This window comes from Triticum urartu, chromosome 4A (assembly GCF_056163025.1).
Source record: "Triticum urartu cultivar PI428250 chromosome 4A, HENAU_Tu73, whole genome shotgun sequence".
NCBI lineage: Eukaryota > Viridiplantae > Streptophyta > Magnoliopsida > Poales > Poaceae > Triticum > Triticum urartu.
The window spans coordinates 194,670,444-194,683,193 of NC_141876.1; the positions used below are offsets into that span (position 1 = coordinate 194,670,444).

The 12,750-nt window shown below is 43.3% G+C and overlaps 1 protein-coding gene across 1 annotated transcript; it reads right to left on the reverse strand.

The window, feature by feature from the left end:
- Positions 1 to 5,285: 5,285 nt before the first annotated feature.
- Positions 5,286 to 6,196, reverse strand: LOC147975350 (putative L-type lectin-domain containing receptor kinase S.5). Its single transcript, XM_087520374.1, has 3 exons — positions 6,119 to 6,196; positions 5,592 to 5,975; positions 5,286 to 5,498 (listed from the first exon to the last, which is right to left on the reverse strand). Exons 1-3 carry the CDS (start codon positions 6,194 to 6,196, stop codon positions 5,286 to 5,288), a joined length of 675 nt encoding a protein of 224 aa, XP_087376500.1.
- Between the last annotated feature and the right edge of the window lie 6,554 nt (positions 6,197 to 12,750).

Here is a 12,750-nt window from a genome sequence, read left to right on the forward strand (position 1 = left end):
AGTTTTGTATTTGCCTATTGTCATAGTACGCCCAGTAGTTGAAGGAACAACCATATCATCTCTTGGAATGTGCACCCTGCGCTTATTCTCCTTATAGACAACATGCCGTTTTATTTCCTGTTCAGCTTTGCAAGCAAGACAAAACAAACAGTCCGTAGGATAACACTCTTCATGAATTAGTATCTCCTGAATATCACAGTTTAATCCTCCCCAAAATATATCCATAAAATCATCTTCAGTTTCCTCTAAAAAGGAGTGCAACAAGGTAGTTCGTAAATCATCATAATATTTTGTTACAGTGTCACTACCTTGTTTTAAATGTTGTAGTTTTTTAGTCATGCCATGAGTATAATAAACATCGACAAATCTATCTCTCATGACAAGTTTTAAATCATTCCAAGTAGTAGGTATATGATCATGGTGTAACCGACAATATTCGCTCCACCAAACTGAAGCATAACCAGTGAATGAACCAGCCGCGACCTTAACTTTTTTAATTTCAGCAAAATTAGGGGAAGCAAATATATTATTTATGTCGAACTCCCAATAAATATATAAAGCAGGTCTAAAATGACCATTAAATGGTGGTATAGAAATATTACCTGATCATGTGCATTTGGATGTTCGTGCACGCCTCGTGATGGTTGTCGTATTTTCTTAGGTGGTGGCACGTCTCCGATGATCGAGAAAGCCCATGAATTGACTCTAAATCCTATCATGATTAGTAAAAATAAGAAATAAAATCCAAAAATAATGTTCCTATGAACTACTAGGATGTGGTGGTAAAATGCTCTCAGTATAGCAAATGTCAAAGTCTTACAAGTTCTTACCATGTAGCAGGTGATGACCGGCAACCAGCGGTGTCAAATAACTCCAGAAGTGGGGCAAACTGATTGCCAGGTGAACATATGTGTGCACGGTGTAGAAATATGTTGAGTTAGGTTGGCTTTATATATGTGGAAAAATGCTACAACCACGTTAATTAATGCAAGTTGAATAATCATTCAAAGTAATCGAGTGTTGGTCTTGGAGTAGACTATACTAGAGACACGAGCCTAAGACACAAATGAAATTCACACGGTAGAATCAACTAGAGTAGCAAGTTTGTATGTGAACAAAAGTCAGCAGACAGAAGAAATATAATACTTGCGAAAGAAATCAACTGACACAACTTTTATTTCTGTTCGGTCAAATCCAATGTATCCAAAGGTACGATACGGTGTACCTATCCAGAAACTTAATTGTTTACATAAATAATACTAGTCACGTAATCTATTTTTTTGCTCGTCTCAAGATCAACTCTCCAAAGAAACCAAATAAATCAGCACTTTTATTCCTTGGAAAATATCTTCTCTTTCTTTTATTCTCTCTCCAATGTCCAATGTGGCAAACAAGGAAATAAAATTAAGATATTTTCCTAGAAACCGAACCAGACCTCAACTTTCTTAAGGCTGGTTGTAATGGCGATTATCATATGCTAGTATCATGCATATGATACTAGTGTATGATACTACATCTGTAATGCATAGTATCAAATGTTAGTATCATGGATGAATTCATTTATTGTCATGCATGACACATAGTAGCACAACATTTAATATGATATAGTATCATGATATGATACTCAACCTTCTCTTTCTTTATTTAGTTTTACGTCACCTCAACAAATTTGCTTAGTTGGCATGCATAATACTGTTCGAATTTTGCTAGTAGGCCTTTGGCCCAAAGCCCAACTAAAATTTTGAAATTATCTTGGCCCATTCATGCACACATGTGAGTGGAGTGAGTGAGACTAAAGTTTAGTCCCACCCCGGAAGTTGAGAGGGAGTTGCATCTCTTTATAAGGTGATCTCTTCTACCACTGGTATGAGCATGAGAAGAGGAGACCTATACGTGCGCTCCTCCTCCTCGCTCGCCTTGCCACGCCACGACGCGTCGCGGGCTGCGGGATTGAGACGAGCCGAGGACAGAGCTATGCATGTTGTCTATATTTTTGCTGCTCGGAAAAAATTAACGAGTCATTAATTAATAATTAATGGACGCATTCATTACTGAACCGTTTCCGATTCTTTTGGATCGTGACGACTCGGACGTGGGGTTTACTCCCACGACCTACCCGGCCCGCAATATATAGTCAGACAGACTTCTACCTTAGCCGCTGCTTCGTATGGTTTCTCACCACCGTTCCAGATCATTGCGCCGCCAAGAAAGACTTGTCCATCCCTCCTTTCGGCGTGCACCGAGAGAAGGGACAGCAAGCCTCTGAAACCCCGCCTCTTGTGATCCTGTACGAGAGAGAGGAGATCAGGTTTTTGGGGAGCGCACTCACGCGACTGCTAGCAGCGACGACTTCGCGAACGACGACTTCTTCCCCGACCTTGGCAACCTCATCCTCGACGACATGGGCGACAACGTCAACACTGGCAGTGCTGCTCCCGCTGCACCGTATGTGATTCTATCCTTCCTGTTCGAGATCGTGGTAGAATTCATGTTTCTAGTATGTGCCCTAGATGTGATTTGTTCATCTACTATGCTAGTTCGCATGATTAGTTTAATCTCTGCTATTGATGTCATGATTTATCTTTTGTTCATTCGGATTGAATCCCGTAGTAATTTGCTCATATTTCCAACAATCCAAAAACTTGATTATAGGCAATTTACTCCAAGTGATTTTGTTGCGCATCTGAAGCCGCCTGCCTTTAAGGGGGCGCAATATAAGAGGTGGCGCACGAGAGCAGTCTACTGGTTTCAGACCATGGGCTACTATGATGCCACCAAGGGCAAGCCTGAGGGCGATCTTAATCCAGCACAGCTGGAAGCTTTTGAGAAGATCGACACTCTCTTTAAAGGTGCTCTTCTGAGTGTTCTTAATGACTCCATTGTGGATTTGTATATGCTATTTGAGAACGGCAAGGACATGTGGGCTGCGCTCGAGGCCAAGTTTGGTGCCTCGGACGCCGGCAGCAAGTTGTACGTCATGGAGCAATTCTATGACTACAAGATGACTGATGAGCGCTCTGTTGTACAGCAGGCTCATGAGATAAAGTCGCTCGCAAAAGAACTTGAGTACTTCAAGTGTGTCTTGCCGGACAAGTTTGTCGCTGGAGGCATCATTGCCAAACTTCCACCTTCGTGGAACAATTTTGCTACTTCCCTGAAACACAAGAGACAGGAGTTTTCCGTTGCGGATCTCATTGGTACTCTTGATGTTGAAGAGAAGGTGAGAGAAAAGGACACACGTGCTCGAGTTGCTGAGGGAGCTTCTAGTGCCCACATGGTACAGAAGAATAACTTCCATCCCAACAAGTTCAAAACAACAAGAACAAAACTCAGGGCAAAGGCAAGTTTGATACAAAGAACAAGCCGTCACATTCTACCAACTTCAAGAAGAATTCTCATAAGAAAGGGAAGGGACTTTGCCATGTCTGCGGTGATCCTAATCACTGGGCTCCGAAGTGTCCTAACCGCTTTGAGGAGCGCGAACATGAGAAGAGCGGCAAGTCCGCTAATGTTGTCATCGGTGATTCTGATATGAAGGAATCTGGGTACGGTATTCTTCCTACCATCCTTTCAGTATTTCAATATCCTGATTGGTTAATTAACACTGGTGCCAATGTACATGTTTGTGCTGATGCCTCCATGTTTTCTTCTTACCAGGTCACAGTGACTTCTCCCGTGCTGATGGGGAATGGTTCACATGCCATTATTTGAGGTGTTGGTACGGTTGATCTGAAGTTTACTTCAGAAAAGATCGTCTGAAGAACATTCATCATGTGCCATCCATCAATAAAAATCTCGTTAGCGGTTCCTGTTTATGTCGAGATGGTTTTAAGTTGGTTTTTGAATCCAATAAAGTTGTAATTTCCAAGTATGGACAATTTGTTGGAAAAGGCTATGAGAGTGGAGGCTTGTTCCGCCTGTCTTGGTCAGATATTTGCACTAAATTTATTAATAATGTTTGCCACAATAATGAGTCTGATATTTGGCATTCACAACTTTGTCACATTAACTTTGGTTGCATGATGCGGCTAGCCAATATGAATTTAATTCCGAAAATCTCTACTGTCAAAGGCTCCAAGTACCAAGTATGTGTGCAATCTAAGCAACCTCACAAGTCCCATAAGACTGCAGAGGTAAGAGACTTGGCACCACTAGAGCTCATACATTCTGATCTTTGTGAGATGAATGACGTGTTGACAAAAGGTGGAAAGAGATACTTCATGACGTTGATTGATGACTCCACTAGATATTGTTATGTGTATCTTCTGAAATCAAAAGATGAGGCTTTAACTTTCTTCAAAAACTATAAAGCTAAAGCAGATAACCAACTTGATCGAAAAATTAAATGGCTTAGGTCTGATCGTGGTGGAGTATTTTTTCAATGAACTTGATTTGTTTTGTGTGGAACATGGTATAATCCATGAGAGTACGCCTCCCTACTCACCCCAGTCAAATGGGGTAGCCGAAACAAAGAACCGAACTCTAACTGATATGGTTAACACCATGTTAGACACTTCGGGTCTCTCCAAGGAATGGTGGGGGGAGGCGCTAATGACTGCGTGTCATGTCCTAAACCGAGTTCCACAAAGCACCACACCAAAAGTTACTCCCATTGCAGCGCACGGGCATCTGTGCTACAAAGATGACATATAAAGATGTAGGAAAATGACTGATGACCTTTTCTCTTTTTGTATGTATAGGTGATACCAAGCAATTGACTGAATTCATGTTGGAAGTCAACTTCTGTTAGGTAACTACATCTCAATCTTTTTGGAGCAATGAGTGTGCACAAATTGATGTAATACAATTTCATCTAGGCGGATATATTGCAGATTTATCTACAGTTATAGGAATTTACTTACCTCTGTGGTTTTGATAAAAGATCAGGATGTGTGTATTATAAACATGGTCAACCTAGCTGGAAATTTTTCACAAATGGGTATTATATGGTTAACTTAGTTGGAATTTTTTTTAACAAAATTTCTATGAAATTCATATAGGTATTGTGATTGAGTTTGTCAGTAGAATAATGTCAATCTTTATTACCCCGTTGCAAGGCACGGGCGTATGTGCTAGTCTCTCCCTAATAATAAAGCACGGATTGACTCCGTGGGTTCACCGTCACAATACACTTTCTTCATATAAATTTACGCTTTCAGTTTAAATTTAAAACATATACGCGAGGTGGTACTAAAGCATTGATAGATTTCGCTCGAATCGTTTGGCATCAAGAAAACGAACGAAACAACCCATCCAGAAAAGGCCAAGCGAAGAAACAGCCCATATCAACCGGGGAGCCTCTCCACCGTCATGTTCCACGTGGGCACGCAGTTGAACTGGTACTTGACGCCGGTGGACGCTGAGAAGTCGAAGTAGGCCTGCTTGCCGAGGAGCACTGCCGAGAGGTCCAGCGGCGCGTCGAGCAAGGCCACGCCGTGCCTGGTCCCGTTCTTGGCGACGTACGCCCGCGCGCGCCGTGATGCACCGTCGTAGTTGACCTAGACCATGTAGAAGCCGTCGTTGACCGTGGTGTCGATGGGAGCGAGCTGGATGTCCAAGGGCGTGAGCGAGGCGGCGTGGGTGGAGCGGACGCCGTTCACGTCGAGGCCGACGTGGTTGTCGTCGAGGTCGTAGGGCTGCTTCACTGTGTCCAGCTCCACGGCCGCGAACCCGTTGGCGGGGTTGCTGTCCATGGACGCGTTGGTGAGGCCCAGGTACCCGCCGTGGCTGCCGGGGGGCAGGCCGCCGCCGCCGCCGTTGCTGGACGCGACAACGAACGCGAGGCCTTCGCCCTTGCTTGTCGCGTTGGTGCGGTAGAGGTTGATCCGGAACACAGTGCAGAAGGAGGCGACGTACCTGCCGCCGGCGAGTTCAGAGGCCCACAAGACGAACGGGGAGGAGAGGAAGACGCTGCCGGTCTGGTTGACGAGGAAGTTGTCGGGCCCGCTGGCGCTGTTGCTGTCTGGGGTGAGTTGCTGGCGAAGGTCGGGTTGGCGGGAAGCAGCACCAGCACCATGACCACCAGGAGTCACCGTTGCAAACGCCGCCAGGAGCCCAGGACATCTCGCTAGACGCCGGGGAGGAGGACTCCGGAAAGGCTCCCCATGCTTCCTCTCACTGGAGGCAAAGCCAGGCAGCTGCCGGCCTTCTGTTTCACTCTCTGCTGCATCTTGTTCTGGTTGGCGATGGTCGTCATCGGTGTGACTGTGCTCACCGTGTACCTCATCTACCGCCCGCAGCCGCCGAAGCTCCGGTGACGGATGCGTCCCTGAACGCCGGGTACGTGGACGAGCTGACCGTCCCCGGCGGCCCGGCCCACGGCCTCACGCTCAACACCGACCCTCACCGCCCTGGTCGCCATCACACAGCCAGTATCGATCAACGATTCGTTGGTTATCCTGGTTGCGAAAGTTTGATCAGCCCTTCCACTATCGTGCATCCATAGAATAGTCCCACCTCGCTTCATTAGATCGAATCAGTCCAGTTTATATACATGTTGCTTAGCAAATCAACAAGCAAGCTTGGAAATCAAACAAGTAGATGGCAAAAAGAGGGATTGGTGTGTCCAGGGGGCAAAGGTCAACGGGGGGAGGCCGGATGTGTGCCGCGGCAGCGAGCGAGCAGGGGGCAAAGGTCAACGGAGCCCTGAGGGGGGAGACAAGTTTGATCAGCGGGGTCGGCTCGACGGACGGACGGAGCAAGATGGAGAGGGAGGCGTGCGGGGGAGAGAGAAGTTGAGCAGCGGGGACGGCTCGACGGACGGCAGTGCTAACCGGCTACATGAAGCATACTGCTGCTGACTCGTGGGATTTTTGCTCCTAATTAAACCTCGACGCACGCATGGCCTATGGCCGATCCGAACATCACATACATGTATGTCATGGCAGATCTGAAGCAGAAAAAACCTGGTCGTCATTCCAATAATCAATCATGGAGCACGCATCAAATTAGCCTCATCAAGTCTTACACGTTGGTAGCTCACCTGAAACGGTGTCCAGAAAAAAGGTTTACCAGAGACGAACCCTGAATTGCATTGGAATAATTTCTTAAATATTGGTTTGTTCTTATCATTTTGTTCAAAACAGTGATTTCACTTTTTTGACTCATCATTTTGTGTTGTTCGACTGTCTTGGATCGGCTTGCTTCTAATTGATACCTTAATAAACACACCAGCTACAACGCTTTCAGATACAGTATGTGAGACCAACTGATTTTATTTTATTCATTTGTTGGAGACGTACTTTAAGGCTAGAGGGACATCAAGCTCGGAGACAACGACTCTGATGCTTGAAGTGTATGGAGGCTGCCTTTATAGAACCAAAACTACCGTGGATGCTTTTATTAAATTAGGCCATGTTGACATCATAGTCCTTTTAGTTTCAATTGCATTTTAAAAGTCCTCATCTCATTTTAGTATACAATTTCAAAGTTTTCTTTATCTCTACTGTGAGTCTTGAAAACGTGTTCATTTAGTAGGAGGATGAATCCATGCGGGGATAATAGTTTTTCACCCGTTTGCAACGGGCATATTTTAATTGTACAATTTTGAACAAAATATTGTAACTTCCACAATTTTCTTCTTCGGTTCCGGATTTTAGCTCATTGTTCATGTTTTTCCTTTTTAGTAGAGATCATGGAGTACGCATTCCAATAATCTGGTCGCCATTCCAATAATCAATCATGGAGCACGCATCAAATTAGCCTCATCAAGTCTCACACGTTGGTAGCTCACCTGAAACGGTGTCCAGAAAAAAGGTTTACCAGAGACGAACCCTGAATTGCATTGGAATAATTTCTTAAATATTGGTTTGTTCTTATCATTTTGTTCAAAACAGTGATTTCACTTTTTTGACTCATCATTTTGTGTTGTTCGACTGTCTTGGATCGGCTTGCTTCTAATCGATACCTCAATAAACACACCAGCTACAACGCTTTCAGATACAGTATGTGAGACCAACTGATTTTATTTTATTCATTTGTTGGAGAGGTACTTTAAGGCAGAGGGACATCAAGCTCGGAGACAACGACTCTGATGCTTGAAGTGTATGGAGGCTGCCTTTATAGGACCAAAACTACCGTGGATGCTTTCATTAAATTAGGCCATGTTGACATCGTAGCCCTTTTAGTTTCAATTGTATTTTAAAAGTCCTCATCTCATTTTAGTATATAACTAGCAAAAAGTCCCGTGCGTTGCAACGGGAGGAAAATAGATATTTTTGGCCTTTTTGCTAGTATTTCCCTCGTAATATGGAATACTTGGCAGGGGGCTAATCATCACAGAAAAGCATAACTCGAGGCCCCTAGCAGACTTGCACGTACTACTAAATATGCAATACTCGGCAGGGGACTAACCCTCACAGTTCGCTACTAATGCTGATAATATGTATCATGTCCTACAACTTTTGAATCGCCAAGGTCCTTAAGCTAGCACAAATGCCCATCCTTGCAACGGGAGAAACAAACTCAAGCCCTTTTCTGCACCGACTTCTAATTCCTCATGCGTTGCAACAACCATCACATTCACTTCACGTGGTTCAACATAAATCATGTCTTTACATATCATTTGGTGCATTTCCTTATTTATCGCACACAATAATAATTCTTAATGAAAATTATTTTAAGGTATGAGGCTCCTTACTGAACATAAGCTACACACACTTCATTGTCGCCAATGAGCTTGGGCATTTTTCAGGCAGTAAACTATGTCGTCATGTTCTTCGACCATGGCCATCGAATCATAGTACAAAAAATGAACCAACGAGAGTAAAATTATTGTTGTAATCATCAAGTATAAAAGAGAGCAAAAATTAATATTCATGAAGTTTAGTCCCATTGGATGGAAATCAATCAGTTGTTAACTTTACATTCACACTTCAGGCAAAAAACCTGACTTCCACACTGCACTAAATAATTCATAATTCATATAAAATTATAAACATGGAGATTGAAAACTGATTTATATATACCACGGGAAGTTGAAAACAACATTATCAAGAAGTTGAAAACACCACTATAAAATCCTCATTGCTGCACAGAAGAATTACGTCCTGGAAGCACCGCTGGGTGCCAGGCCTGCTGCTGGAGCAACACCAGATGTTGTGAACGTCTGGCAGAGCAAAGCTGATGACTACTCGATAGTTCAGTGTGCCATGCTTTACGGCTTAGAACCGGGACTTCAACGACGTTTTGAACGTCATGGAGCATATGAAATGTTCCAGGAGTTGAAGTTAATATTTCAAGCAAATGCCCGGATTGAGAGATATGAAGTCTCCAATAAGTTCTATAGCTGCAAGATGGAGGAGAACAGTTCTGTCAGTGAGCATATACTCAAAATGTCTGGGTATAATAATCACTTGATTCAAATGGGAGTTAATCTTCCAGATGATTGCGTCATTGACAGAATTCTCCAATCACTGCCACCAAGCTACAAGAGCTTCGTGATGAACTATAATATGCAAGGGATGAATAAGACTATTCCCGAGCTCTTCGCAATGCTGAAAGTTGCGGAGGTAGAAATCAAAAAGGAGCATCAAGTGTTGATGGTCAACAAGACCACTAGTTTCAAGAAAAAGGGCAAAGGGAAGAAGAAAGGGAACTTCAAGAAGAACAGCAAGCAAGTTGCTGCTCAAGAGAAGAAATCCAAGTCTGGACCTAAGCCTGAAACTGAGTGCTTCTACTGCAAGCAGACTGGTCACTGGAAGCGGAACTGCCCCAAGTATTTGGCGGATAAGAAGGATGGCAAGGTGAACAAAGGTATATGTGATATACATGTTATTGATGTGTACCTTACTAATGCTCGCAGTAGCACCTGGGTATTTGATACTGGTTCTGTTGCTAATATTTGCAACTCGAAACAGGGACTACGGATTAAGCGAAGATTGGCTAAGGACGAGGTGACGATGCGCGTGGGAAACGGTTCCAAAGTTGATGTGATCGTAGTCGGCACGCTACCTCTACATCTACCTTCGGGATTAATATTAGACCTAAATAATTGTTATTTGGTGCCAGCGTTAAGCATGAACATTATATCTGGATCTTGTTTGATGCGAGACGGTTATTCATTTAAATCAGAGAATAATGGTTGTTCTATTTATATGAGTAATATCTTTTATGGTCATGCACCCTTGAAGAGTGGTCTATTCTTATTAAATCTCGATAGTAGTAACACACATATTCATAATGTTGAAGCCAAAAGATGCAGAGTTGATAATGATAGTGCAACCTATTTGTGGCACTGCCGTTTAGGTCATATCGGTGTAAAGCGCATGAAGAAACTCCATATTGATGGACTTTTGGAACCACTTGATTATGAATCACTTGGTACTTGCGAACCATGCCTCATGGGCAAGATGACTAAAACTCCGTTCTCCGGTACTATGGAGAGAGCAACAGATTTGTTGGAAATCATACATACAGATGTATGTGGTCCGATGAATATTGAGGCTCGTGGCGGATATCGTTATTTTCTCACCTTCACAGATGACTTAGCAGATATGGGTATATCTACTTAATGAAACATAAGTCTGAAACGTTTGAAAAGTTCAAAGAATTTCAGAGTGAAGTTGAAAATCATCGTAACAAGAAAATAAAGTTTCTACGATCTGATCGTGGAGGAGAATATTTGAGTTATGAGTTTGGTGTACATTTGAAACAATGCGGAATAGTTTCGCAACTCACGCCACCCGGAACACCACAGCGTAATGGTGTGTCCGAACGTCGTAATCGTACTTTACTAGATGTGGTGCGATCTATGATGTCTCTTACTGATTTACCGCTATCGTTTTGGGGTTATGCTTTGGAGACGACCGCATTCACGTTAAATAGGGCACCATCAAAATCCATTGAGACGACGCCTTATGAACTATGGTTTGGCAAGAAACCAAAGTTGTCGTTTCTGAAAGTTTGGCGCTGCGGTGCTTATGTGAAAAAGCTTCAACCTGATAAGCTCGAACCCAAATCGGAGAAATGTGTCTTCATAGGATATCCAAAGGAGACTATTGGATACACCTTCTATCACAGATCCGAAGGCAAGACTTTTGTTGCTAAGTTCGGAAACTTTCTGGAGAAGGAGTTTCTCTCGAAAGAAGTGAGTGGGAGGAAAGTAGAACTTGACGAGGTAACTGTACCTGCTCCCTTATTGGAAAGTAGTGCATCACAGAAAACTGTTTCTGTGACACCTACACCAATTAGTGAGGAAGCTAATGATAATGATCATGAAACTTTAGAACAAGATACCACTGAACCTCGTAGATCAACCAGAGTGAGATCCGCACCAGAGTGGTATGGTAATCCTGTTCTGGAAGTCATGCTACTAGATCATGATGAACCTATGAACTATGAAGAAGCGATGGTGAGCCCATATTCCGCAAAATGGCTTGAAGCCATGAAATCTGAGATGGGATCCATGTATGAGAACAAAGTATGGACTTTAGTTGACTTGCCCAATGATCGGCAAGCAATTGAGAATAAATGGATCTTCAAGAAGAAGACTGACGCCGACGGTAATATTACCGTCTACAAAGCTCGACTTGTCGCAAAAGGGTTTTGGCAAGTTCAAGGGATTGACTACGATGAGACCTTCTCACCCGTAGCGATGCTTAAGTCTGTCCGAATCATGTTAGCAATTGCCGCATTTTATGATTATGAAATTTGGCAGATGGATGTCAAAACTGCATTCCTGAATGGATTTCTGGAAGAAGAGTTGTATATGATGCAACCGGAAGGTTTTGTCGATCCAAAGGAAGCTAACAAAGTGTGCAAGCTCCAGCGGTCCATTTATGGACTGGTGCAAGCCTCTCGGAGTTGGAATAAACGCTTTGATAGTGTGATCAAAGCATTTGGTTTTATACAGACTTTTGGAGAAGCCTGTATTACAAGAAAGTGAGTGGGAGCTCTATAGCATTTCTGTTATTATATGTGGATGACATATTACTGATTGGAAATGATACAGAATTTCTGAATAGCATAAAGGGATACTTGAATAAGAGTTTTTCAATGAAAGACCTCGGTGAAGCTGCTTACATATTAGGCATAAAGATCTATAGAGATAGATCAAGACGTTTAATTGGACTTTCACAAAGCACATACCTTGACAAGATTTTGAAGAAGTTCAAAATGGATCAAGCAAAGAAAGGGTTCTTGCCTGTGTTACAAGGTGTGAAGTTGAGTCAGACTCAATGCCCGACCACTGCAAAAGATAGAGAGAAAATGAAAGATGTTCCCTATGCTTCAGCCATAGGCTCTATCATGTATGCAATGCTGTGTACCAGACCTGATGTGTGCCTTGCTATAAGTCTAGCAGGGAGGTACCAAAGTAATCCAGGAGTGGATCACTGGACAGCGGTCAAGAACATCCTGAAGTACCTGAAAAGGACTAAGGGTATGTTTCTCGTATATGGAGGTGACAAAGAGCTAATCGTAAACGGTTACGTTGATGCAAGCTTTGACACTGATCCGGACGATTCTAAATCGCAAACCAGATACGTGTTTACATTAAACGGTGGAGCTGTCAGTTGGTGCAGTTCTAAACAGAGCGTCGTGGCGGGATCTACGTGTGAAGCGGAATACATAGCTGCTTCGGAAGCAGCGAATGAAGGAGTCTGGATGAAGGAGTTCATATCCGATCTAGGTGTCATACCTAGTGCATCGGGTCCAATGAAAATCCTTTGTGACAATACTAGTGCAATTGCCTTGGCGAAGGAATCCAGATTTCACAAGAGAACCAAGCACATCAAGAGACGCTTCAATTCC